Source organism: Struthio camelus, chromosome 4 (genome assembly GCF_040807025.1).
Source record: "Struthio camelus isolate bStrCam1 chromosome 4, bStrCam1.hap1, whole genome shotgun sequence".
In the NCBI taxonomy this organism is placed as follows: domain Eukaryota; kingdom Metazoa; phylum Chordata; class Aves; order Struthioniformes; family Struthionidae; genus Struthio; species Struthio camelus.
The window spans coordinates 5291043-5318291 of record NC_090945.1 but is presented as its reverse complement, the minus strand read 5'-3'; the positions used below and the strand labels follow the sequence as shown (position 1 = coordinate 5318291).

Here is a 27249-nt window from a genome sequence, read left to right as displayed (position 1 = left end):
TTCCAGGGAGATTGGTGGCCTTTTTCACAGAGTAAGCATTTTCCACAGGCGGGGTTATGCCAACCATTAAATGACTAACATATAATTAGGAGGCTGGATACTTATAGTTGTCATGTCCCTGATGCCAAGGGAGTCCAGGACGGCTTGGGAGGAGTGAGCACTGAGAGAGACTGGCCTTGGCTGACCAAGTCATTTATGTCTGTATTTATTTTTGTGTTGGGCCATTGTGGTGGCTACCTCCAGAGTCAAGTGGGTACCTCTCCCACGTAGGTTTTACGTGAAGCGCATGGTAGACAGTGCTGCTGCTCAGGAGAAGGCCTGCTGGAGGGACACGAGCTGGGCAGAAAGGGAGTGCTAGAAAAGGGAAATTTAAAGCACTTCCTGTTCTGCAGTGGCGAAGAACGAGTCTTCTTGCCTGGGCCGGTTTATCTGCTCTGTCCATCTCTGCCCTGGGAGTGCTTTGATGCTGAGCTGATCAGAAGGTTAGAGTCTCCTTATCGACTCCATGCTTACCTCTGTTTGTTTTTATTCAGAAGTTTACTCCCTCATTTTGCAATAAGCTGCACAGTGCTAGGTGTTGCGCCAGCTGGGCCTCAATGAAGGATCTGCATTCAACACCTTTCCCTTCCCGTCACATCAGTCCATGCGACTCCTGCATCTTCCAGCAGCACTCACTACGCAGTCCAGATTTTAGTCAAGCTGTGGTCGGAGGTCAAAAAGGCTATCAGACTTACCGGGACCTGCCATGGGATCTTCAAAAGTAGGTGGCACGTTTTAACTCTTCATTTGGAGATGTAATGGTAGTAAAGAACTGCTATGGGAGACCTTTAGGACTTGATGGACTTATAGATTCCAAAAAGAATTTCCTGGTTTTTTTTCTCTTTTCTGTCCCAGACTTCACTACTTCATCTCTGCTCCCTTCATTTTAGCACTAGGGTGCATCATGGACCCTCCTGAAAAGTATGGCCTGAACAGGGGTAATAGATGGAGAGGAAGTTATTTGGAGAGTTGCAAGCTCAAAGGGAAGTTTGGAGATTGTGATACATGAGCAGGATCAAGTATGGCTGGGGTGAGAAGGGCAGACGGAAATCTTTCCCCAGCATAGCCAGCAGCACAGAGATTTGGTTTCTATTTAGGATGCGATGGCTTAGGTCAACAGTCAAGTTTCCCTGCCTGTAAATTTTTTGTCCTGCCCCCAGTAGCATTTTATTGCATTGGTGCAGCATCCAGGAAGCTCTTTTTTGTCAAAATCTAATTTTGATAAGATAATTCTGGGAAAATATGGGTTTTGGTCAGCTCTAGTTGTGCTGTTATTTCCCCCACCCCTGACAACGGACCCAGCTAAATCACTGAAGTCAATACAACTACACAGAGAGAAGGTACCCACCAGATGTTCATCGTCCTAGCTTGACCCTCGAGCTTTAAGGAAAAAGCCCCAATTTCTAGGGATAACAGGGAGGTGTTTTGTCTTTGAAAGCATTTTCTGCAAAGTTGCTGGACATTCTTTAGTTTTATTTTACTGTGATATAACATTGAACATAGTGCTGGAAAGCTCAGACTACCTTTGCAAAGATTAGAAGATTTTGACAGCGATTAAGTGCCTGAGCTGCAATGCTTTGCTATACTTCCCTGGTTCAGAATGGTATCTGGTCATAAACGTACAGCGTGTCTACTGAAATTTGTTTTTTTCTGTTGAATGCTCCGGCTGCTGTATTCACATGGCTGTGGGAGATGTTCAGTCTCCCTAGAAACTTTCTGTTGTTGTTGCCTCAATGGTTGACAAAGCTTATAGTTGTGACTCCCAGAAACAAACTCCAAAAGCATGTGAAATGTATTTTTTCTTTAAAACTCTCATAAATTGTCTGGATGACTGAATTTTGATGTGTGAATGCTAGAGAGCTGTGTCATAGTTCCACCTTTGCCCCAGCATGGGGCAAATGGTTGTGGATGATCACAAGATATTCCTTATTCCTTGGTATTTTTAAAAATTCATTATTATTTTGAACAACTTTTGGACACGCTGAACTTGAAGCATAATTTCTGGATTGATAAAATTTATTCTTGATGGCCATTTAAGTGTTTTTCTCTTTTTGTAAGGACAATAAAGATTTAGTCAATACAATATTGCCTTTGCAAGGGAAGACTGAGTTAAGCTTTTGGCATTATGTACCTTAGTAGCACCCTGTTTGATATCACAAAGAAGCCAGTACCCTGAAAAATACTCATGCCTTTAAATCTGCGTTGCTCTGAATTTCACTGAGGAAGAAATTCCCATTGCAGCCTTGAGTACCGCTTTATGCATGTTATATAAAGAAGGAAAACTAAGTGTGAGTAGTCTGAATAGGAGAATCAAGAACCTATTTCTTTTCCTAGCTAGATGTGAATGTAGTTGCTATGTCCTGTGGATATCAACAGTGGTGTAAATAATTTTAATAACAGAGTGTGCTAGAAGGTAAACAACCCTTAAAATCCAGTTCAATTGCCTCCTGGTTAGGAAAGAAATTGACTGTTTAAATCGTTGCATAGATTATTTTAAAATTGAACATATGTGGAAGAAATCTTTGTGTCACATAATTAAATATTTACACGTTTGGGAAGGGATGGAGATTTCTTGGTCTTAATCGCAGACCATGTCTAGCCCGTTGCATGTCCTGAGTTCTCTGCTGGGCAGGGAGCTCGATCTGTGCAGGCAACCATTTGATGAGCACGTCACCCTGTGAGTTGGTCCCTTATAAGAGCAGCGCTTGAGTATTAGCTCTGTCCAGTTCCCAGATGCCTCCTTTCCCAGCATGTAAAGCTGGGCTGGAACGTGAGCTCTGTAAAAATCCTTCAGGAAGCAAAGTTGCTAAGGAAAATATGGTGGAGTAGGCCGCCTTCCTGATCTTGTCCCTCCTCCATTGCGTTGTGTTCTCCCGTCCAGGGAGCAAATGACGTGATGTAGCTGCCACTTCCTCGTGAGGACCTTGTGCCCTGCCAGGGTGAGGTACGCGGTAGCTGGTCTTGTACATGGTAGTCTAAAAGTGAACGCATAGGTGGAAACAGGGAGCTGCTCACACCAATTTCTCAGTCAGCAGGTGGGCAAAGGAGTGTAAGTTGCAGAGTGCTGAGGTGGAGCAGGAAACAAATACGAGCCCTGGTGTGAGGACACCCATGTCCCATTGCCGTAGAACATAGTCTCCTTCATTAACTCAGGAAGCCCTCGCTGTGTTTTTCACCTCTGCTATTCATGCTAGGAGGCTGTCCCAAAGATGTCTCGCACTATTCATTTACTCAAGGCCAGTTTATGATTGTGTGGTTTGGGTCAACCTTTAAGTCATTCTGTTGCCATCACGTACCCCTTCTGCCTATATAGTTACGTGGAGATCTTCATTTTGAATGAAATCTGGCTAGCGCAAGGCGCAGGGTAGCTTAATTTGCCATGCTTCTGATATAAGACTGAAAGGGTGATAATACCATGTGATTTGTGAACAGATTTGGTGGTATCAACAGATTTCATACAGAAGGGGGATGACTGAACATGGAAATCGCAGGAGTTTCTCTGTCACTAGAGAATTGCCCAGGATTTCAAAGCCTCAGCCAAACCTCTCATCTTAAGGAATTTCCTCTGATTTCAGTGACGTTCTCCCACAAAGCGCTTTGTCCATCTCTGTTGAGTGAAATACTACTGTTGAGTGAAATACTACTGTTGAGTGAAATACTACTGGTAGATTACAGCCTCTCGGTGATTATCTTCTCAGCCCAGTGACTGTTATATGTAAATGTATGTTATAGAAAAGCTTATTGTTCAGCCAAGAACATAAGCTTCCAAACAATGGTTTTCATTAATAACACTCAAAGTACCTTAATGAAAGAGAGAAATATTGTTCATATTTAAAGCGGGGAGAAAAACACTGTCAAGATAGTTCCCACAGGTGTCCGAGTGGGCTCACCTGTCAGCCGAGGGAGAGCTTTGGGGCTTTCACTCTAATACAGGAGGTCGGTCTCTTAGACGTGGTTTTAATTTTGCTTCTGCATGACAGCAAGGAGTATAAAGTCCAATATGCAAAAGAGACGTGTTATTTCTTTTGTAAGCTGGCAGTTTCGGATGGTACTGAGACAACTGCATGATTTATTTAATGTCATCTTTATAGTATCCTTTATTATAATGTCTTTATTGAAGGACACCCTTCAAAATCACATTAGGATATTGGGTAAGACTTTGAATTTTCACTTGAGCCTGATTGCTTTTCTCCCATATCCCTCTATTAAAAACAAAAAAGCAAACAAAAAAACTGACTTAACTGGATGACCATAGCATCCTTCTCATGTCTGGCTTGTAAATGCATAAGGAGAGGGACCCCTCCCCACCGCCCCGGCTCTGTGTTTATTGGTGTGAGCTCTTTACCTAGGAAACGCGTTTCTGGCAGGGCTTCTCTGTGCTCATGATGGGAGGGGAAACTCAAATGCAGATGTAAAAGGAAGGGCCCAAATCCCCTACTGCCACTTGGGAAAACTTTTGATGTCTCTGTGGCTATTTCTAGGAAAATGCCAGCTGAATGCCAGTTGAAAAAGCAAAGACTGTTGGGAATCGTCAGGAAACAAGGAGAGAACGGTCATATAACATGGTTATGTCAATGTGGGAATTTTATATCAGTTTCTTTGTTGTTCCTCCTTGTCAGCGAATATTTTAGTCCTCTTCCTAATCAGAGAAGCTTAATCTAGGAATTGGCAGAGTCCCATGCCAAGAGATGAAATCCTGTCCCTGATTGCAGTGGATTCAAGTTTACTGCCCTGGCATGATGGTCTTGGATAGGACAGAGGGCAAGAGCTTGGGGGCTCCTGTGGCCCTGCGAGATGGAGCCCAACAGTGGGAGATTTCAGCTGATTTTTTGCTTAAAGTCCCTATTTCTTCACCTGGAGGCGCTCATGGAGTGTCTCAGCTATAGGGTTTTTAATCTGTTTTTCTAGGTTACGTTCCCTATTCTCTCTCTGGTGGAGCAGATCATTCCCGAGGAATTAACAGGGGTTGCTTGACTCTTAATCTCCTGGAGAAGGTATCTTAGAAAACCCAGATTTGAAATCCTCCTGGTATTTAACCATATTTTCATGTTGTTTAAGACGGAGGGCAATGTTCAGGAAAAAAGTAAAAAAAAAAAAAAAAAAAAAAAAAAAGACATTCCAGGCCCTCTGAAAATAGACTCCTGCTCCATTAAGTCTCTAAGATTTTCAAATCAAAAAGCTTTTTGTCTAAAGAAATTAAATTCAGAACCTAATACTCTAGATTTTCTTCCTGCACCTCTGTGAAATGATGCTCTCAAACAGGTTTCATGAATGAAGTGCGAGTTGTGCGTGAGTAAAATTCCACATGTGAGAAACTGGTTTGAGCTGCTTACTGAATGATAACAAGAAACTTTAAAGGGAAGAAACTAAAAATAACGGTTTTATAAATTTTATCCTATGCACAAAAGAATACCAAAAAAGGTTTCAAATATGCGGTATTGTATATTTAACAGCATCACAGCCCCATTACTCCTGGTCTCAAATTGTTCTTCCATTGACATGCAAGGCAGCTATTTCTTCACGCTTATCTGCTGCGGTGGGGAGGTGGCCTATGGCCTTTTCAATGGGCTTCTCAAACCCAGCAGTTTGGTTTGGGGCTATGCCAGGATGATTACAGCTGAAAGACCTTCTGAGGGTTTTCCCTTCTGTGCAGCTTAAGGAAGATGACTGCCTTTTAAATCTGTTGGCAAAATCTGTTAGCTTTGACCACTAGCTAGAGTGGTGGAGGGACACAAAAAAGCCATTGCAAATTAAACTGTGTGCATGGTTTCACCCAAGATCTACAAGCTGAGTCCTTGTTAGATCCTGAACATGTCTAATCCATGAAGCCTGCCCCAATAAATCAGTAAGTTCGTGCCATGCAGAGTGGTTTCCAAGTCCTGCAGTGGTGAGAGAGAGCTATTTAGCTTAGTTTAGGTAGGTCTCGCATTAAGATGTGAGTAGACATGGATAGTGGACACAGCAGTCCTAAAGGTTAAGAAGTGGGTCTCCTAGACTTTTTTTTTAACCAAATTTCTGCTCCAAAGTTTTTATGAAATCTCTTTTCATATCACTTAATTTATCCTGTTTCTTCCTTACTCTCCAGTAAGCAAAGTCATTATATCAATTGGAAAGAAGGGCCGCTTGATGAAGAAAGTAGGGGGAGTTAAGCATTTTCCTGTTTCTCACCCTGAACACTTGTAAGCCCATTGCTCAGTCAGCCTAGAAGCGTGAGGCTTAGAGGAACATGGCACATGAGAAAAATTTGGAGAGAGGTTGAGCAACCAAAACCTCTTCGATTATTGAAATATTGAATTGGTGCCTTCAGGAAATATTCTTCCTAGTGAGACTCCTGACTCTTCCAACCTATACATTTTGCATTTCTGCAGTTAGTGTTTCAAGGCAGCCTCCAGCAGGCACAGAAATAAGCTCAGAGCTGTTCATCATCAACCTCTAACAGCATTGCTTAATTTCAGTCTTGTTTTTTTCCTGCAGTAGAAGCATAGATGCATTAAAAAACAAACAGATGCGATGTGAGATTGATTAACAACTCTTTCAGAGGATAGGAGGAGTGAAGGGAACATTAGATAGCAAAGACATTTTCAAGCCAGAGTAACTCAGAACAAATATCAGTGACAAATGAGCATTCCCTTTTTCATTCAAACAAGCATCCTGATTTTTAGACTAAACCAATTGTTTCCCAAGCCAAAAATGAAAGGCACTAATTCTAAGGGCTAATTCATGAATTCTAATTCATGAAATCAGAATGAAATAAAAAGGACCAGCTTCAGATACTTATATGCAATGTGCAGTGTGCGGTCCTGCTGACTCATTCTTGTGCACAACTGTGAAAGTGGCTTGCAGTGATTTTTTATTTTATTTTAGTGCACTTAAACTTGTGGCTCCTGAGGTGTACGTTCCAGAGGTGCCTTGGTGTGAATGCGGGAACTTGCTGAGATCCCTTCATACCCTCAGAAGAGGGTCTCTGCAGCCTGCTTTCCTGGGGATGGCTGTACCTTTGTCCAAAGGGTGTGCGTGTTTGAGCAAGCCAGGCAGCTGACTTTAGAATGAAAGTTTCTTTGCCAGAAATGCTGGCTTCCCATTCTGTATTTTGTAACAGCTGATAACATCATAGGAAATGTGACTTGAAGGATCTTAAGATGTCTTGGAGTTCATAGCCCAAGGCAGAATTTGCCCTCAATAAACTCCTCTGGACAGTTTTTTTGTTCCAGTGTCATACTGACCTACTGACTCTTGATTTTCCTAGAGTTAATTTGGATTAGCACCTGCATAATTAAGAGCAGAATGGGGCTGGAAGAAGCATTTTGTGAGGATTCCCACCTACATCCCCTGGTTAGCTCCCCTGTCACCCCGTCACTTCTGCTGATGCCTCGTGAAGCAGTATTTGTCTTTGCTTCTAGATTTAGCCTGAGAAAAGTAGGAAGTGTGGGCTGGCCCTCCAAAATCTGCTTCTGTTCTTTGTCCAGCCCTGTTTTGCAGACTGAAGTGGGTTGAACAGCTTGGATAAAGGAAAGGTGCTATGCAAAACAGGGAGTGCTTTTTACCGTTTTTGTTGCACAAGGGATTTTTGGGAGCAAAGGTACCAGAATGTTAGTGATAACTGATTAATATAACCCATGGAAAGCTGCTTACATTGCTGTACCAGAGTTTTCTTATGCCCTCAGATGCTGGAGCTGTGATTGTGAAACAAGTAAAAGGAAACAGTAAATTCCTACCCTTCATCCCAGCAGAATAAAATCTTAGAAATGTGACTCTACAAACTGACAGGCTAAAAAGCATATAAGAAGAAACCAGTGTGGGTCACTTCTAGAAACTTTGGACTTTTGGGGTCCTGTGTTCTGGGCATTGCATGTTAGGAGCAGTGGCAAAGCTTGGCGTAGAGGACTTGTGGAAAGTCTACAATTGTTATCTTTGCATAAAGACAGCATCTCTTATTAATCTTTTCCTTCTTTTTTCAGAATTCGTCAGCCAACCATCAAAACCAGACATCTCAAGCCCTGGAAAATTGCTCTAATTGTTATTGGAGCAGCAGTGGCAGCAGCCATCACCATTGGCCTCCTGGTTTATTTTCTGGCATATGGTAATTTTTACATTATTTCTTGCTGTTCTGATCCTGCATTTAGTGCATCTCCTTTGTGACTGAGGTCCCACATAATGCTGGAAGTTCATTTTCCATCAGGCTAATTAAAGCTCTTTTAGGGGAAACCCACTGGCTTCTTTAGAGCTCTTTCCTTCCTCGTTTAACATCTTTGCAAATCTCTTCTCAGGAACGTTTCCTGCTGTGCAGGGTGGTTAGCACTGTGGTTTCTGTTGCCTTTCACTCGCTTTCACTCCTTTCACATCTTCCTCATGATCTTCTGCGATGAAGTCAACACATGAACCTGCTGGCCTCCGTTAAGCAAGGGACAGACCGAGCCTTCTGCTTGGCTCTGCCCATGGTGTTCCCGATTTGCCTTCCCAGGTCCCCAGCAGGCCACCAGGACCCACCGTTAGGTGGGCATGTGGGCCAGGAATGAGGGTAGCTCACCAGCGAGATACTGCTCACAATCCTGTGCTGAGCGAGTTGCGTCCAAAGTGCTGTTTAGTCACGAAGGTGACTGGTGGGAAGCTGAACCTTTTATGGCTGCTCTGTTTAGATTGCCCAACTGAACTGAGTTTGCCTTCCTAGGCTGCTTTCAGGAACTATACTTGAATGGTTTAGATACAGGTGACAGCTCACTGACTCCTCAGACTTCTGGATGTAGGTCAGGCCTCTCCTGAAGTTTGGGGGTCTGGGCGCATTGTGAGCGCTTGCCTGTTCCTCTCCTCTCCCTCACAGATCAGAAGCTCTTCTATTATAGCGGCAACATAAAAATCACCAGCATCCGGTACAGTAATGAGTTGTCCCGACAGTCCTCGGGAGGCTTTAGAGACCTGAGTGAAAGGATCGAGAGACTGGTAAGTTGGGAACTGTTGTGCCCTTCCCTTATTAAAGACGCTGTGGTAATGCAAGACTCGTTAAAGTGAACAGCATGCTGTTAGACCATTGGTGTACCCTGTACTCCTTTTAACTAGCTACTCGACATGGCTTGCAGATTTTCATGCTGCCCCACTCTCTGTAAGGAAAGCATACTTTTTACCCTGAGACCTTTATGGGTGAGGAGCTCTACCTGTCAGGCTGGGTGTTGAGGGAGCAACGCATGAGCTGTTTCCCTGCCCCTTTGGTATGTTTTATTGGGATACCTTCCTACAGATAGCAGATGGCACTGCGAGGCTGTCGCTCATACAGTAGCTATAGAAATAAATAGGCGCCTTGTTTCCAAGAGAAAACAAGAAAGGAAATTGCACTTCCCCACAGATGGTAATTATAGAGTCAGCTCTTTACAGCAATAAGCATGTGATTGTGCTTGTATCTTTTTGTTTCATTCATCAGGGTCTGATAGACATCTCTTGCCTCCTGTTTAGCAGCCTTGCACAGATACTCAGTTAATAGGACAATCAATGCTTTGCTCCCCACTGGCATTTAATTTAGGGCCATGCCAATTGTTCACAACAAAATGTGAGCCATGGCGAACACTGTCCTGAAGAAGCAGGGTGCTACACAAGGACTTGGCACCACTGGTGTCTCTTCCCAGCTCCACTGCTGAGGACCTCAGAGATCTTGATCAAGTCGCTACTTGTTTCCCTTCTGCCCTATTTGCCTACCTGGGACTGTACTGCATTTCACAAGAACTGCTCTTGGTGCTTGTCTTTATTTATGGAGTCTTACACAAGCTGAATTTACTTAGGTGCTAATACTTTGCAGCCTTTTAACCTTGTGATAGGACCTTGGAGAGGGAATATCGTCTTGGAGCAAGGAGATAGTGTTTTGCTGAGGTGGGAGGAAGGACAGAGTCGGAGAGAAGTCTTTGAGGAATAACACATCATTGAATCAAGTTCAATCTCTTTGTCCCGTTTCCTTCCCCCTTCATTTTTTTTTTTTAATGTAACTCCTTTGACAAGGAAACACTTGATATTTTGGCTAGGAAGTTTGTTCAGACAGTGTCCAATGCAGTCAGCTTTCCTCTGAGCCTGGCTACTAATTTAGATGCTTGAATGGAAGCCAATGCTTTGGAAACCCTCTCTCCCTGTGGGTGTTGAGCATTTCTGATAGTAGTGACAGTAAATACCAGTGCTAGTTGAGCAGTGAGAAACATTATTTTGGAGTACGTTAATTGTGCCTGATAAGTAATGCCCTAACAAACATACAGAGACCTGAGTTGCCTTTTCTTCACTCCTGTGATTTTTCTTAAGAGCTGTCTTTGCTTCAGACATAAACTTCTACCCCTCTCTCAAAGTTGGTTAGATCTTTGCTGTACGTTAGGTCATCTGATGTAAATGGTCCCTGCCAAACACTTGGACTTTGTTTCTTTTAGCTGGACATATTCCACCTAATAAGGACAGATGGGATTGAGAAATTGTCCGTAGCTTTTTAAAAGTGTCTCCATACACTAATGAATAACAGGGTGCTCCCTAATAGGCTGATTCTATCCAAGCACAACTCAGTGCATGGCACTAAAAATGAAAACATCCTTTCTAGAAGACAAAATATCCTCTTGATCTCTTAAGACAGGCATTTCAGAACATCTGCATTTTCATCCTAAGGGTTTTCACACCATCTTTTTTAATAGAGCAGGAGAGAGTTGAGGGTTGTTTTTTAATCACGTTTCCTGATTTGTCTGGATTTAAGAAAATCCTTTATAGTCTTCCCTGGCTGGAGTCAGGTTTTGAATGTCCAAGCCTTCCTATTGTCATTAGTAGGAACGATACCTTATGCTCATATTGTGAAACAGTGAGTCAATGTAGATAAACGCAGTGTCTTTCACAATGCTTGATGCAAAGTGAACAGAAGTGAATCATCTCTGATAATCAGAAGCATTCAAATTACCTGTCGTGCAACTCCCTGTCAAGCGTTGTCTTCTCTGATCCCGTCCTGATGAAGCCTCCTTCGTTTGGCCCCAGAACAACCCAGAAAGGAGTTGATTTTAGAGCTGATATTCCACTGGGGAAAACGTTTTGGTCCCATAGAGAGGTCATCCTGTGCCTTCCTTGGATCTGGCAGCAAATGTCCTGGTGTTGACTTCAGTTTCCAGAGCTGGGTAGTAACACCCATAGTGTGAGCAACATTCCCAACTCCCTTATCTCATTGAAGGCGGGAGGGAATGCAGAGGGATCATGCCAGAGAGCTGATGAAGCCGGTGCACCAGTCAACATCTCAGGGCTGACTGGAAAGTCTGGAAAACATATTGTGGGGTGGAGCTGGGGGGGACTGAGGAACAGATGATGAAAGGTCTCTGCTCCTTGCCGGGCTTCTCGAGGGCAGCTGTGAGGGCTCTCTCTGTGCTCTCTTGAAAGAGCAGGCCTCATCGAATGCCATGGTGGAAAGAGATGTTCTAGCTCAGCAGACCCTCCTTGTTTTTCTAGATGGCTCAGTCAGTCTTTCCTTCCCACCCTAAAATGCACTGTGCCAGAGCCTCCCCTCCTGAACTGGATACATAGGGTGCAGTCACAGAGCTAAGTGCTTCTTCCCCAAGGAGTCCCTATATTACTGTGTGCTCCCTTACTGTTTGGCTGATCTGCGTGTGCATCTTAAATGCCACTGTTTTCTCGTACACCCATTACCCCCTGGTTTTCCCTAGCTCCTGCACTAAGCTTGTTTTTTTTCTCTCCCCACGTCTCCTGCAAAATGCATTCGTTTCTACTTTTCAAGTGCATCTTTGAGGCTGTAGTGGGTACTCAACTGCCCCTTTGCTAACAGCCTCCTGGGAGACTTCAAAAGGGCTGCTTCTAATTGTGCTTCTTCAGCCAAAGAACCCCGTGGCACCTCGAAGTGTGGCAGGAGAGGAGACAGCCAGCCCTGGACCTGAGTGACTAGGACGAGCCCAGTCGTCTACCCTGGGTAGCAGCACCAACCATCCTGTGCATGGGGAGGAGGATGGAAGGATGTTGTCTGTGCCCAGAGTGGGAGACCAGCTTTGACCGCAGGGGAAGGACCTGTGTGTTCAGGAGAGCTTGGAACGGGCATCTCATCAAGCACCTCTTAATGAGAGTTGCTTCAGCTGGAGGCTGGCAGGGGTGGAGCTGTGAGACAGCAGTGGAGTCCAAGCATGCCACAGCATATGGTCCTTTCAGAGCCTGGCTGGCTGCTCAGTAGAAATGGACTTCAGTTTTTATCCCGTCCACCAGTGACTTGCAAATGTGCCTGTCTGCTCTTCTTGCCCCTACAGTAACTTTCTGATGATTTCTTCTAGATGTTCTGGGAGAAAGTTTCCCCTCTTCCAGGACAGCCTACTGCATCCTCCTCCTCCTCCCCTGCTCACAGTAGGGCTTGTAAGGTGACACGGTGCCCGTGCTCAGCCCCTTGGGCACCCCACGGGGTGCAGTGGAGCTCATTCTCTGTGGCCTTGGCGTTTTCAGTGGGGCAGTGCAGATTTTGGGCTGCTTTGGCAAATTTCTGTCACGTCTGTGGGACGCTGCAGTTTCCTAACTCCAGGGCACTGGCGCCTCCATGGTATAGGAAGGGAGCTGGGTTGGAAAGACTTGAAGGGCCAAATGCACGAAGCCACCTCAGCACCCAAGTGAAGGTCCCCAGATAGAGAGGAAGTGTTCACATGCCTGCAGGTAAGCAGGAAAGGACTCACCTCGCCCTTTAGTCACCCTCCGATTTTGCTCACCCTCATCCCAGCACTTAAGGATCTTTGTGGTTTTGCCTCCAACTCCCACAGAAGGCAGGTCTTTAGCACCTGAGACCCTGTCTTGTTGAAGACTAACCCGACTGCCAGACGTTTCTCATAACCAGAAGGCTAGCTTTCTGCGTTGCATCTAGCGATAAGCTTGCCATCATCCTGGTATCAGGATCTTTATCACTTGGGTTGTGAATACAACCAAAGATCCATAGGGTCAAAGTGAGGAGTACTGGCCCAGCTTTTCACTGGAGACAAATTCAGGGAAAATCTACCTGAAAAGAACAGTAGCAGGGAGAGAGTAAATGAGGTCACTGTTTTAAGGTGCTTGGTATTTTTAAGGCCAGACATTGCACCAGTCTTCCCACAGCAGAAGCATGTGTGTTTGGGAGATGGAGGAAGCCCATAATGCAGATTGTTTTGGAGCAAAGAAGTACACAAGGTACATCAGTTACACCTTCCACACATGGGTTACAGCAAAGCTCAGAAACACGTGGATTGCTCAATTGATGCCTTATGGCCCTTAGGTCTGGGGGGCTAAGCCAGTAGGAGCATGTGCCATGCCAGCAGGTTTTGCAAATGCTCCTAAAGACTGTAATTGCTGCAGGAGACTTGGCAGTGAGGGCTAATGCAGCTGTGGTACCAAATGTCTTCTGAGATGGAGGATGTGCTGAAGTCTCAAGAAGTCTAACATGACTCTTTTTTAACCACAAGTGGAAGCAAGAGTTGCTAGACGTATCACATAGCTTCATTTGCTGCACAGCTGCTGTTTCTGGCCTTTTTTGTAAATCCTCTCTTCTCCTCTCTCAGCCCCTGAACTATAGAAGAATATTGCAGATAAATCGATCAGATTACAGAAAGGGAAATTATGGCAGCTGCAGCAGCCAAATCTTTCCAAGGATTTCTCCAGCTCTGCAGCACCCAAACCAAAATGAATTAAGGAAGTTCCTGTTTGTAATAAGTTTCAGGAAGAGATTTGCCCATGTTTTCAGATATGGATCCCAAAGTTTAAGCCTTAAGTCCTTATTTAAGCCCAAGTATGTGTAAACACTCGGCATGTGCTTGTTCAAGTACTTGCCTAGTACCAATGTGAGTTGAGAAGGTCAGAATGTCTGTTGACATTTTATTTTTCACTGAAGGCATTTTTAGTTACAAGTATGCCTGTAGTATAAATGTCTCAAAAGTGAAGCTACCTAAATGAAGCTTTTTAGAGATTGCATTTTCTATCTTCTAATACTCTCCCCGGTTTTCTTTCCCTGGAAAATAATACAATGAAAAAATCATATTGCTTTATCTGTGCATGAAATGGTTGAGATTAAGGAATATCTTGAGGGGAAAACAATCCTGAAAACAGCAGGGGATTTTGACAACCTCTACTTAAAAGCTTTATTTTAAGGGAGTGGTTCCATCAGTTGAAAGCACTACCTTTGGACTAGTACAGTACAATGAGGGTGCCCTCTATGGGTGCCCAGGGCTAGGAAGAGAGCCGAGTGGGTTCCCCATAATTCAGCCCACTGGGAAACCTGGCAGCGCAGTGGTGGACAAGGTGATGGTTTGACTTGTTTATTTACCTCTGGAATTAAAAGTTTACAACTTCCTCAACTTTCAGTACAGGCTATGGTGAGTGCTACAGGTGCGGTCTTAAAGACATACATGGTATACTGTATGCTAAGATAGGAAATAGCTAACTTTCCCCAACTTAAAATTCACTGATCATCCAATTTCTTAATACAATAATATGTCCATAAGCTGATGTTTTTTTTCCCTGGTTCATCAACCAGAAGGTCTAATAAGCATGTATGAAGCTTGCAAAGTCATAACAGAAAGGATGCCAAATTCACCCCTTCTCCTCCCAACAAAATAACTCAAATTTAGTTCAAGAAAAGCTCTAAAACGTGCACAAGAAAAATGGCTGGAAACCTGAGCTGGAAAAAGGAATTCAGAATGAAATAAAGGGCAGTTATTGATAGTGTATGTGATTAAGGATAGAATCTTATCTTAATTATAGCCCCATGGATCTAGAATTACTACATTTTTTGCAGGTAATTAAATCAATGAAGTGATACAAGATGTGAACTGGTGTCAATGGGATCAAAAACTGGCTGGCCGAGAGAGTGGTTGTTTAGAGCACACTGTTGTCAGAGAGGAGAGTCCAAATTCAATACTATTCTTGTGTGATCTTGTGTCTCTCTTGTGTCTCAAGAGAGACATGGCACTACTGGAGAGAGTCCAGCGGAGGGCTACAAAGACGATGAGGGGACTGGAGCACCTCTCCTATGAAGAAAGACTGCAAGAGCTGGGCCTGTTCAGCCTGGAGAAGAGAAGATTGAGAGGGGATCTCATCAACGTGTACAAGTATCTGAAGGGGGAGTGTCAAGAGGATGAGGCCAGCCTCTTCTCCGTGGTGCCCAGCAACAGGACAAGAGGCAATGGGCAGAAACTCAACCACAGGAAGTTCCACCTAAACCTGAGAAAAAACTTCTTGACTGTGAGGGTGACAGAGCACTGGAACAGGTTGCCTAGAGAGGCTGTAGAGTCTCCTTCCCTGGAGATATTCAAAACCCGTCTGGATGTGATCCTGTGCTCTAGAGGCCCCTGCTTGAGCAGGGGGGTTGGACCAGATGATCTCCAGAGGTCCCTTCCAACCTAAACGATTCTGTGATTCTGTGATTGATGATATTTGGGTGCTCGTAACCTGACTGCATCAAAATGAATTTTTCTTAGATTTCATAAAATCACTCTTATCCTAAGAACTATTCCTTCCTGGGTTTCAACTCCTTACCTTTATGCATTGCTTAAAAAAGAAAGGCCAGAGTGTTGTTTTATGGGAGAAGCACAGTTCTTCAACAAACAAAAGCCCTTTTACAGATTTTTGACCTGCGTTCTCTCCAGATTTTGGCAAGAACTCCTCCCAAGCTGATAAAATTTTGATTGCAGTGTGAAAGTTTTAGGAAGCTAATTATGGACAATTGAAAGCGGAGAGTAGGAATGGGAATAGGTGACCTTAATTCCAGCTGTCACCATTACAGTGGCTATAATGAAACTGTAATGCCAGGATGTGGCTCTCAAATTGGTTGCACTAGGGATGAGAATGGTACTTTAAATCCTGACGTTATCCCGTATATTAGTCCACTTAAAACTTTATCCTATCCAAAAGACCGATCTCTTTAGCAGCTGTTGTACACAGTCAGTTATTTCTCCTTTGCAGCTGTGACACCTCAACTGTCCAGCTAATGCTCCTTATTTTAGTGCAAGGTCAGATAGTGCTTCCTCACCTCCCAGCTTTAGCGGTCCAGCCAGTTTAAACGCTAGGGAGTTTGTGCTAGCTTTTTTGACCATGTGGGATGGCACTGTTCTTGCCCACCATGCAGGGTGTGACATGTGCTGTCTTTGTGCATGTGGTTTCTGATGGGAAAGTTTCTGATCTTCCGGTTTGCCCAAGGCCCACGTGTTATTATGCTCGCTCTCCTTCAGATCCGTTTTCTTTGCCTGGAGCAAGCAGTGTGGTTTAGGGTTGTTAGTGCTCGGAGTAATCGGTGCTTCTCATACGAAGGAGAGCCTGGTGTTGTCCATACCCTCCTTCCGGAGAGTGCCAGATGCAGATTTTCTGTCCCTTTCCGCCTTCCGCCCTCTCTCCCTCTAATCTCTGAGATATGTCAGGTTCTCAGGGAGCTGCTTCTGGATTTGGATTAGAGCCAACCAGCTCTTTTGGTCACTTATGGGAGGTCTTGACATTTTGTGCTGAAAAATAGGTGCAAATTGACCAGTGAGTTTGGCACTAGACAGAGAATTTATGTGACTGGTGAGTAGTAATTCATACTATATTATTACTACAAAATGCTAGAGAAAGCCACTGAACCAGCCAACACGTTCCATTTAATATATAGGATTGAGAAATTTAAAAGTCATTGATAATGGGCATTTTATCCAAAAGAGCCAGTGAGGCAAAAGGGAGGACTGCAGCACAATGGGAACTGTTGAACTAAACTGGTAGCAGGCAAAAGAGTAGCAGTATTGAACAGCAAGAGGGTTTGTGCTCCCAAACCCATCGAATAACTTTGATAATCCCCCACATGCAATCGAATGGGCTCAGCAAATATCCCAGAGAAAAGTTCTGTCAAGTTAGATTTAAAATAACCCTTGGTTAATCCTGCTACCTGGTACGCAGCAGTGGAGTGGTGTGTGATGGGAGCAAGCAAAGGCTGCCTGTGCCAGGTCATTTCCAGACCCAGCGAAGCAGTGGGGCCAGCCCAGCCTAGGTGCTCCAGCAGCACAACGTGATCCCAGCTTCACGTGACCTACTTCCATAGTCTGCTTTTTTCCTGGGTCCCAGTGAGGCAGGCTGTTTCCTGTGGTGCCGGATCACGAAAAGGTTTTGCTAGGTGGCTCAGAGGGCTAAGAAGGTTGGCTCTGGTGCTGTAATGTGACACCAGCAAAAAGTTAATGAGAAGATCCTGAGTTATTCAAGATAGGATAGAAAAATAAGTCTTGTGCTTCAAGGCATAAGACAAGTTCTGGCTGCAAGGAGCAAGGAAGAGTTTCTCTTGTGGCTGGGTTTGCACAGTTTGGCCTTTCCAGCCCTCCTCTTGCATGTTTGGTACTAGCCATGATTAGCTACTGTATTGGCATGGACGTACCAGTGTTCAGGAGTGAAGTCCAGTTTCTCTTGGAAAATTTTACTGAATTAAGAGAAATTCTGTAAAAGAACAGAGGATTTGAAATTGAATTAAGAAAATATCAGATAGCATTAAAATAAACTAGCTGGAAAACATTAACTCAAAGAAAATTTTATTTGGAAGAATGCTAAAATTAAGGCTGTCAGGAAAATGCTGTTCATGTGAAATGAGCAGGAATTAGCACTCTTGTTAGGAGTGGTGGCTTGCCTGCAGCAGCAACTGTCACTGTTCAGCAGTTGGTAGACAAAGACTGGAAAAATAAGTGAGATGCATTTAATCATTGGTGAAGTTAAGGGAACTATTCATGGCAGAGTTTCTTTTGAATGACTGCAGCCAAAACAAGGTGGTTAAAATGAGTGTAGATGCTTCACCAAGCCAGGACTGAGTCCAACCTACTTACCAGAGGGAGTTGTGGTTGCTTTTGCTCCCAGAGATGTGACTCAAGCTGAAAAGAAAGCTATGACCACAGAAATGTTTATTGTAAGATGTGGGTGTCAAATTTTTTATTGCAAGACCTACAGCAGGCAGCATGAGATGGACCTTCACCATGGATCCTTGCAAGCTATTAGCAAAAGGCATCTCCCTAAAATGTTTCCTCTGATGCAAGCTTGGAATACAAAGATTACTGTTGGGAATTCAGGGTACTAAACTCATGACTGAAGGAAAAAGTAGAGTTAGGACAGGATTGTATCTGTCAGAAATGGATTTTTCAGCAGGTGAGCATTGAGGCGCCACAGCGCAGAAGCATGGCTAACATGTCTCTCCTGATAACATATGGCAGGCTACAGAAGGAAAGACACCAGGTCAGGTCTGATGTTACTGAAGACCTTACAAGGACAGCTAGAAACAGAAACACTCTCCAATTAGTGTTTTTCATCTACTGGTGGCTTAGCAGTGAGGTGATTTCTGAAGAGGAGGATGTTAGTGACAGTGTGTAACAGGAGGAGAAAAATGGCTCCTTCTCGTTCAGACATGGAATTGGGCAAGATAGTGAAAGCGGCACAAATCCGGTAATAGCGGACTCATTTGAAATTATATATTAATGATCTCACCATAAAAATAATTCTAACTTCTCTTTCAGCCTGAATTTTCTGAGAACAAAGTCTGTCACTGATAGTTCAGTTGCATCTGAACTCCACACATTATTTTTGAAAGAAGTGTTGTGTGTCATGGTGTTTTGTCATGTGTCCCTGGAAATGCTTGTCTCTGTCGTGGCACAAGGTGTTTGGGATCGGTCTGCACAGACCGTGGTCTGGGGTGAGGCACGAGAAAGGTGAACGTATCGGAAGCGCAAAGTAAGCGAAATTCAAGACCTAGGTCTACTCGTTCTCATTTTTCCCTCTAGCACTGCAGAACCTTCAAGCGGACCTCAGCCCAGCTCAGGGCTCCCTGTTTGCACAGTGCTTTGCACCCTGCAAAAGTCCCTATCTTGAAGAGCTCCAGATTTTGAGAGGCACATGGCAGCCAAGGATAGCACCTGCTGTTGCACACCATGAGGCTGGCTGGACTCAGTAGCTATGTGTTTCTCCTAACACAGTTATCGGTGAAGCAGTTAGCATTATGGAGGTTCACTTGCCAACAGGAAAGATAAAGAAATGTAATCATAAAAGATGAACCTTCACCCCTGCAACATTGCATATCAGAGCCAACACTCGCAATAACCAAGTATAGCTCTTTGGAAGGAAAAAAAAACTGGCTACTGAGTTATGGGAAACAAAGCTGATATCTAACTGTATGCCTCATAATTTGCAGTGGTAGCAGTTGGCAACCTGCAGGGTGGCAGGATAAAGTGCATTGTGTGTACGCAGTAGCTTGTCTCAGCTGGTACGTCTACTTTTTTTTCATTGCATTTTGTCTATTGTTCCAAACCTCCAAGTAATTCCTGATAGCTGCCACTAACAGCAAAATAAAATATCAGCTAAATGCACGAACATGAAGATTTTTTTTTTCCTCACTAATGCACGGTTTTCAACTTAAAATCACTCAAAAATGCGCAGTTTTCATCTTGAAAATACTCTGGTTTGGTATCCCCATGCAACAATGTCAGGCCTAACCTTATAACAGCCAAGGCTGGAAAAGAGGGGCTTTTTACTCTCTGGGAACAATCACCCCCAGTTTTCATGCTTACTTGCCTGTTTCTCTGTCTGAAAGATTGCAACATACCAGAAATTTGAGAGCCATTCTTTTTTTTTTTTTTTTTTTTTTTCCCTCTTTCACTTGAAAGGCTGAAAATCCACAGACTCGCTTCTAAGTGAGCCAGTCTTTAAGGGCTAAACACTGCAAAATTTTACAATTTTTTGATAAAGCATTTATAAATAGTTTTTCTGTAATACATTTAATGTTTACAGGACGTATACACTTGATTTATTGGGTCTTGCCGATACAAGGAACTGCATAACTCCCTGGTGACTTTGCAGTTTCTCAATCCTCCAGTGATCCTGAGCTGTTCCTGGCAGAATTTCATGCCGTGTTATATCACACGACATTGCCTCTGAGATGGATCACGCAATTCTGAGAGATAATGTTTAGTGTAAAGCAGGATGTGGTTAAGCAGGCATCAGCAAAGAGGCTATATGGGGATTAATTCCAAAAGTTTTATAAAATGAGTCCTGGACTTCCCTCTTTCTGATAGGAATTGCTTGAAAGTTCCCCTAGCATGTGGCAAACTGTGTGGAAGTGGAGGGGACAGTAGTATAGCAGGACACTGAAATATTCAGAAAGACAAATTATATTTTTATGATGTACCTTAGGCCAAATGGGAAGCAATTTGGGAAAAATCTGTGGCAAATGTTCCTCAGAGGTTGGGCTGGATGCTGTTTCTCAGCTTTGTAATCTGAATTGGTAACCGAATGCCATGTTCTGAATGCTCCTTCCAGCAGACATCCACCCTGCTTTTGCTTTTTGTTGTTAACTTGTATTTTTTTTTTCAACAGATGGACAAGACATTTCACAATTCCATTTTAAGGAAAAAATACATCCGCTCACGCTTAATCAGAGTGAGGTAGGTGAGATTAGTAATAAGCATGCAAAGCTGAGGTGCAATGAAATGTTCACCAAGACCAGCTAGGGAGCCACCTGATCTGAGTGTGGTGGGTCTTGCCAGAGCATGATACCCAACTGTGTGTAATCTTTTTTCTGGACTCTGTCTTGATGGAGATGATGAACAGTCCAAATTGAATAGGCTTTTGTGCTCAGATCTTCAGCAAGCTTTAGCTTACAAAACAAATATAATTTTGGATATCTTAAAATACAAAAGCATTTCCAAAACTGTATTTCCTTCACTATAATGCAGATGGCGTTTTACTTTTAGTGCTCACTGCTATGCTGGTCTTGTTGATGAAGACCCAAGTATCACCATGCTGATTCAGATAAAGGTCCCTCTAGTCTGCTATTGCATCTCTAAAAGTGGGCACAAGTAGACACTTTAGGGAATAGTAGGAACACAACAGACATGCATACTTGCTCCTGTGTGCTCTTCCTGCCTCCAGCTATTTGCTGCTTGGGATTTATTGAAGTAGCTGTGGTTTGTCTGATTAGTGACCCCAGCAAAGCTGTCTCCAAGGACTTGTCCAGTCTCCCCTCGGACTCGTGAACTTTGTGTTCCCCCCACTCCACCCCTTAGAAAGGAGTTCCTTGTGAAAAACCACCTCTTTCGGGTCATTGCTTCATTTGATGGCCCCTAGTTCTTGCACTGCGAGAGGCAGTGAAGATCTCTATCCCTCCTCTCCCAACAGTTAATGGTATTGGACACTGCCGTTATATCCCTTTTCTCTCCTGTACCCTGCAAGCTCCTCTCTTTTCTCAGCTGAAAGTCCTGGCCTGCTCAGTCACCCCTTGCAGGAGCTGTTCTTGTTGCCCTGCTCTGAAACTCTTCTTTGATTTGCTTTTTTGACCGCTGTTGAGGTCTTGTAGGAACAACGGTCAGCTCAGAGCCCATTGCTTTTACATGCAAACCTAGGGTGGACTTTTCTCATCTTGATTTTCATAATCATACACTAAACCTACAAGACTTAAAGCAGCCTGAAGATCTTACTGCTGTAAATGTGTTTCTCCTTCAGCAATTTGTAAAAGTCTTCCTTCTACTCCTACTATACTACTGATACAAATGTAGACAAGGTGGATCTGAGAAGCAAATCTGTAGGGAGAAGTACTATCTTTCATTATAGTTATTCCCAAGGACAGACTGATGCACTTGCTGTGATGTTTGATGTGAGGCTTGTCTGTGCCAGAGCTTGTTCATTTTTTCAAATATATCATTTGGGCTGATAAAAGATGATATCTCCTCCTACAAGCTTTAAATGCTTAGACTGCCAGCTACTGCAAGCAGGGTCATTATTATGAATTTGCTTGGAAAGTATAGTGCATAATTTTGCTTCAGTATAACAATGCCTTAGTAATAATGCCCACAGCCTCCTAAGAACAACAAAACATATCTTGACTAGGCGCCTTTGGATCTGGCCCTTCACTGCATCGTGAGTGATTCAAGGCTGGCTGTATTTACCTGAGGGTTTGCAGAGGTGTGGTGTGCTTGCAAGAGGTGATATAGTAATTCCAGTGTGGCACAGCACAGGAAGAGGAGTGAGGGGGAGAGGTGAGGGAACACCTCAGAAATGCAGAGCAACACCCACAGCTGGAACAGATAATATCTGGAAAATAAATGGAGTGGCAATCACACTGAAATTGGCACTGTGGGGAAAAACCAGCCTGCTGCAAAGTTCACATATAGCTACTTGGTCTCAATTACGAGATCCTTGAGGCAAGGAATGTGCCTTTCTGCTCAGCTATGAGACACTCAGCATACTTTAGGTGTGCTAGTAGCACATGGCCTCTTTCTTGCCCTTCTCTGGAGATAGCAGGAAAATCTGTCTTGTTTTGGTACATGTCCTTTCCCAGGATCATGGGCTGATTGCATGAGTGGTGTATAAGCTATTTACTTTCTATTTTTTATTTAATTCTCTTATTTTTCCTTTATATAATTCCAAAATTCACAGATATTGAGATTTAACTGGAAGACTTTTCCTTTCCTGTCTGAATGATGCTTAAGACCCACTTTTATCTCACCCTTTGAAAGCAGCAGGAGATAACTGTTCTTCCACCTGTTGTGGGTTTTGTCATCGCTTCTTGTCTCTAATAAAAAAAAAGAGGCAAAGGAAAGGAGAAGGCTCTCAGTACGCACTCTAACCTTGCCTTGTATGGGTAAGACCCAATAAATCAGGCATGAGGCATCTACAATCATAGAGGAAGATTTAATATGCCAGATTAGACACTTTGGTGTTTGTAGTGTAGCGTTCAGTCTCTTGCAGTGGTTGGTATATGATGCTCTGTCTAGGGAGAAATACGTATTACCATTGGGTGAGTTCAGTCCTTCATACAATTCTCTTTCTTTCCTGTTCTCTGATCTTACTTGGGCTTTGCAATAACCACTTCAAACTGAAGAACTGTGTGTCTCAGCATGGGTCCTGCTCATACGTTTCAGTAAGATATGTTAAAAGCCCCTTTTCTGTTTGTCTCTTGGATTGTGATAAGTGAACTCTGAATATGCTGCTGAGTTTCGTTTGCCTCTGCATTAACACCACGTTATTACTCATAGTCTCCAAAAATGTCCAAGCAGATGCTCTGACTTCACATTAGGTTGCAGTGGTGAAGTTGGGTAGCCTTTCTCCATTTCCTCAAATGCCCATTTGATTGTTTAGGTGATTTTTCTTCTGTACGTGTCCAGGGCCCTGCAAAGGTCTCTCTAGGCGCTGCTAACCATCTGCATGATGATTCTGAAGTGCTGCATATCCAGCTTTCCGCTGCTATCAAATCAGTTCTTTCCCTGCTGTTCTTATGTCCCAAGGATATAATCACTGATTGGTTTTTGAACTCCAGGATTATGACATTGGTCTGGCCATGCATTCATAGAAAGCATCATGCCTTCTCTCAGCCTAAGTATGCAAGCATATGACCATTCAGCACTTGTTTGGATTTCGTTTAGCACTGCCTTCTCTCATCGCAAAATGTCTGAAAGTGTATTTAATCCTTTATGTTAAATTGCTATTGTTAGAGGAGCTAAGAGAAAACTAAGAAATGTAGAAATGGGCTAAAGGTAACCAAACGGTTTTTCATTGGTTTGTAGCCCAGATGCCGATGGTGTGGTGGCAGAGGCTTTGCTCACGTTCTGGTTCTCCTCCATTGACTGCAGAGAAGCACTACGAGAAAGAGTTGAACAGATATTACGTAGGAGCCTGAAAAAGTACACTGGGCCCCTGCAAATAAACATCAAATCTTCTACTGTCTCAGGTAAGTATATCTCCCTTAAAGCTTTTTCTGATTAATAGGACAGGATGTGTTTTTTCCCTTCTGACAGTGGATGTTACGGAGTCTGAGGGGCAGTCATTCCCGCTCATTAAGTTGGAACAAAATCCGTGGAAATGTATTAACCTTGCCCGTGTCTTTTAAATACATCTTAAATAAGGATTAACAGGAGCAGTTGCTTTGTGGCCTCTCTCTGCAGGCTTGCCCTCCCTCCAGACTGCAGGATCAACCTTATATTCCTATCAGGAGAGAGAGCAGGAGCCTCATTGCAGCACTTCAGTATGTGACAAGACAGATAAACAAGCTCTGTATTTTCCCTAGGTCTTTGCTTTTCTGAGGAGCCTGAAAGGGCAGAAACGATGCTTGGATGACAGTCTTTGGGGGCAGGGAAACAGCAAATTCACTGAAAAAATAATTTTTAGTGGGAGGATCGAAATTCCTTGCCAATTCCCCAGTTTTGAAAATTGTTTTGTTTAGTGAGAGGGGAAGAAAGGGAGAACGTTCTTATCAATGCGACTTTCTCAGATGAGGATCTAGCCCTTTCGTTGTAAGGGAGGCCTGTGTTTGAAGGATGCGAAGAGTAACAGCACTGTCTTTCTGATATAGTGAATTACACTGATAGACCCATTTCCTTCTTTGGCACTTCTAATCTCTTAGAGAATTTTTGGGCAGGGCTGGAGTCAGCTTCAGTTATATTTGTTTGGCATTTCTTCTGGGAGTCAGACTTCTCCAGGATGAGCTGCTAGTTAGAAGGAAGGGGTAAATACTTGCTGCATTTGGTATCGCACACGTCCCACTTGCTCCCATCACTAGGCTACTGAAACTACCAGAGACACACGCAGGCCAGACAGTTGTGTTGCAAGAGCAAGAACAGTGGGTCAGCTTCCGTGCTGGATAAAGCCAGGCTTCCTCCCACTCGGAAATGACTGGGAGCAACCTCTTGTTCTGGCCCTTGGCACTTGAAATGGAGAAGCTGCATTGCAGCAGTGCAGTGAAACTCAAGTGTGAACTGTCATATGGCCATTGTTTCTGGATGGACCAACCTGTCCCCATCACTGGGATGGCTCAGGATGATAGGTGACACCCCTCTGGGCAAAGACGCACCGCTTCTCTAGCATCGTTCATAGTCCAGTCGTTCCTGTTCAGCAGTTGTTGGCTTGAAGCGCACATATAGTTCCTTCCATATAGAAATAGTGTGTTCCCATCAAAGAGAGAGATGGAAAGAGTTTAAAAGAAGCCCGGGTCAGGATTTAGTGAATTTTGAAGCTTTAGTTTCATCTGATGCCTTGCATAAAGGGTAAAGTTGGAAAGAGTACAAAAAGGCTTGTGAGAAAAAAATACTGTGATCTTCTCATTGAGTTATGTGGTTAGCTGCTTAGATTCAGTCTGATAAAAGAGGAAAGTGATTAAAAAGTCTTCTTTTAGTTGACCTTGAACTGCACTCAGGGATATTACTGTAATTCATTAGTTGCTATTTAGAAAATTAGCTGATTTAATTGAATCACAATGTTTCTTTTTAAATACTCCATTTCAGTAAAAGATGGCATCTCTGTATTACTTTGATAAAGTTGTGTGATAAACTTAGTGTTGCTTTTCTTGGCTCATCCTGGCCTTACCGTAAAACATAAATGACTGCATAGATCTACTGCTCACTACAGGACTAGTGTTGTGCAATCGTTACACATGGCACAAACATAAACAAGACTTTGTTATTTCTAGGAGACCACAATAAAAGGCTCCATTTAGATCTTTCTTTGGTAATAGGATTTCGACAGTGCTATGAGGCTTAGGCAAGCTCTGATTTGTGGTGCCATTTAAGAGTACCAGGTTGACTCAAGTGAACTATACGGAGCAGAGCACTCCTGGGCTTTCTGAGGAGATGCAGGTCTTGACTACGAAGTTAGTCCTTCCTCCCTGCACCTGGGAGAAGAGACAAACTTGCAGCAGATCCTGCAAGTCCCGAGAGTAACCTAGGTTTTGCATTTCCAGTTTCTCTCTCTGTCCAGAATAGTCTACAGCATGAAATGTCCTGTCTAACGCTAATGTTTAAACCCAGGAAAGCTGAGAAGCCCAAGATTTTTTTCATGCTCTGCTGCACCTTTGTGACTTTTGCTTCGTAGTAACTTGGACTCCAGCTTGGCCAGCTGGAGTCCCTTTTTATCTTGAGGCAATCTCAGAACATTTTCATAATGGCTTCTTTTAAAAAAAAAAAAAAATCGTTAACCTGTTCATTGTAATCGCCTGATCAAAATATTCTAATTTGGGGGCCATGATATAGCCAAATATCTGCAGCTAACCAGCAGAACAAATCCAGGTCAGGCACGGATTTACATAGTGTGCTAGCAGGGTCTGATAAGGAGAACGAGTAAGTTTTCCTCCCAACAGCTAATCGTCTTGTTGTTCAACACTGTGTCTCAACTTGCACGGCACTCAAAACTGTTTGCTTTGAGGAGCAGCTGCAATCAGCTGCCTGCAAGTCAGGTGCAATGCTAGGCATCTTCAGCTGCTGTCCAGGGCAGCTGTGCAAAACTAAGAAATCTCCTGGCCCAGGGATAAAACTTGCTTTACCTCTTTGTTCCTGAGGATTGGAAATGAAAAGCTTTGAGGGCATAAGCTCTAAACTGACAATTAGTTCAAACTCTAAACTGGCAATTAGCTCCTTTGTGTTCAAAAAGAGAGAGACATTGATGGCACAGGTGTGAAAAAATAGGAAGTGTGCTAAGCTAAAATTAAAAAACAGTAAAAAAGAAATAATACATTTTATATCATCACTAATCAGTAGCTGTTATTTATACAGGGCTGCAAAATACATTGGTATCTCGGTATCTTCAGATGTGTTGTTGTAACTGAAATCCCTGCTCTCCTGTCTGCCAGTACTTCACAGTCCCACAGCAAAAGACAGTGACGTCTCTAGGCATCCATTATAGCTTTGGTTTAAAAATGACTAAGTAAATAAAGGAGATGATAGAGGTCTTTGCACTTGCATACAAATCCCTCTGGAAGCCCAAAGATCGAGCAAATTGAAATCCTGCCTTCTCCAAACAATAAAGCAGGTACCCGTAGAGTGAGATGTCAAAGTCAGAGGTGACTTAGCAACACCCAAGTTAAGGCCTGCTCTCCCGCTGGCATGGAGAGAAGAACATGTCCCAGTTTGTCCTCTGCAAAGTCCTGGCACCAAAGAGATCTCCTGCAAGGCTGAGTTTCTTCCCTTGGGTTTCCTGGTTAGAGGTTGAGCAAGCTCACAGCCTGCAGCCCTATTCAGCAGAGTGTGGAGCAGCTGCCAGCCTATTTCCCCCTCTCAGTAAGGTTGAAAGTCTCCCAAAATGTGCATCTGGGAGCATGCTCTTGATGTCAGAAAGAAACCAGTTGCAAGATCACTGGCACTGTTCGAAGTGAGTAGGAAGTATTCCTGTCTGTTGCACTGCCAAGGCTTTTGACCATGAACAATGAGTCACGAATTGGTGTTAATCAACAAGTCAACTGTTATTATTTCTGTTTATCTGGCATCCAGACCTTGCGAAGACTCCTTACAAATA

At 43.5% G+C, this 27249-nt stretch overlaps 1 protein-coding gene across 1 annotated transcript in view; it reads left to right on the top strand.

Moving 5' to 3' along the window:
* Positions 1–596: 596 nt before the first annotated feature.
* LOC104152103 (transmembrane protease serine 11E-like) overlaps positions 597–27249 on the top strand; it is a 38401-nt gene continuing 11748 nt past the window's right edge. Inside the window, exons 1-7 of the mRNA XM_068941009.1 lie at positions 597–760; positions 895–977; positions 7538–7553; positions 7998–8119; positions 8858–8976; positions 20350–20417; positions 23535–23698. Coding sequence (XP_068797110.1) covers positions 597–760; positions 895–977; positions 7538–7553; positions 7998–8119; positions 8858–8976; positions 20350–20417; positions 23535–23698 — 736 coding nt within the window. The remainder of the gene's footprint in view (positions 761–894; positions 978–7537; positions 7554–7997; positions 8120–8857; positions 8977–20349; positions 20418–23534; positions 23699–27249) is intronic.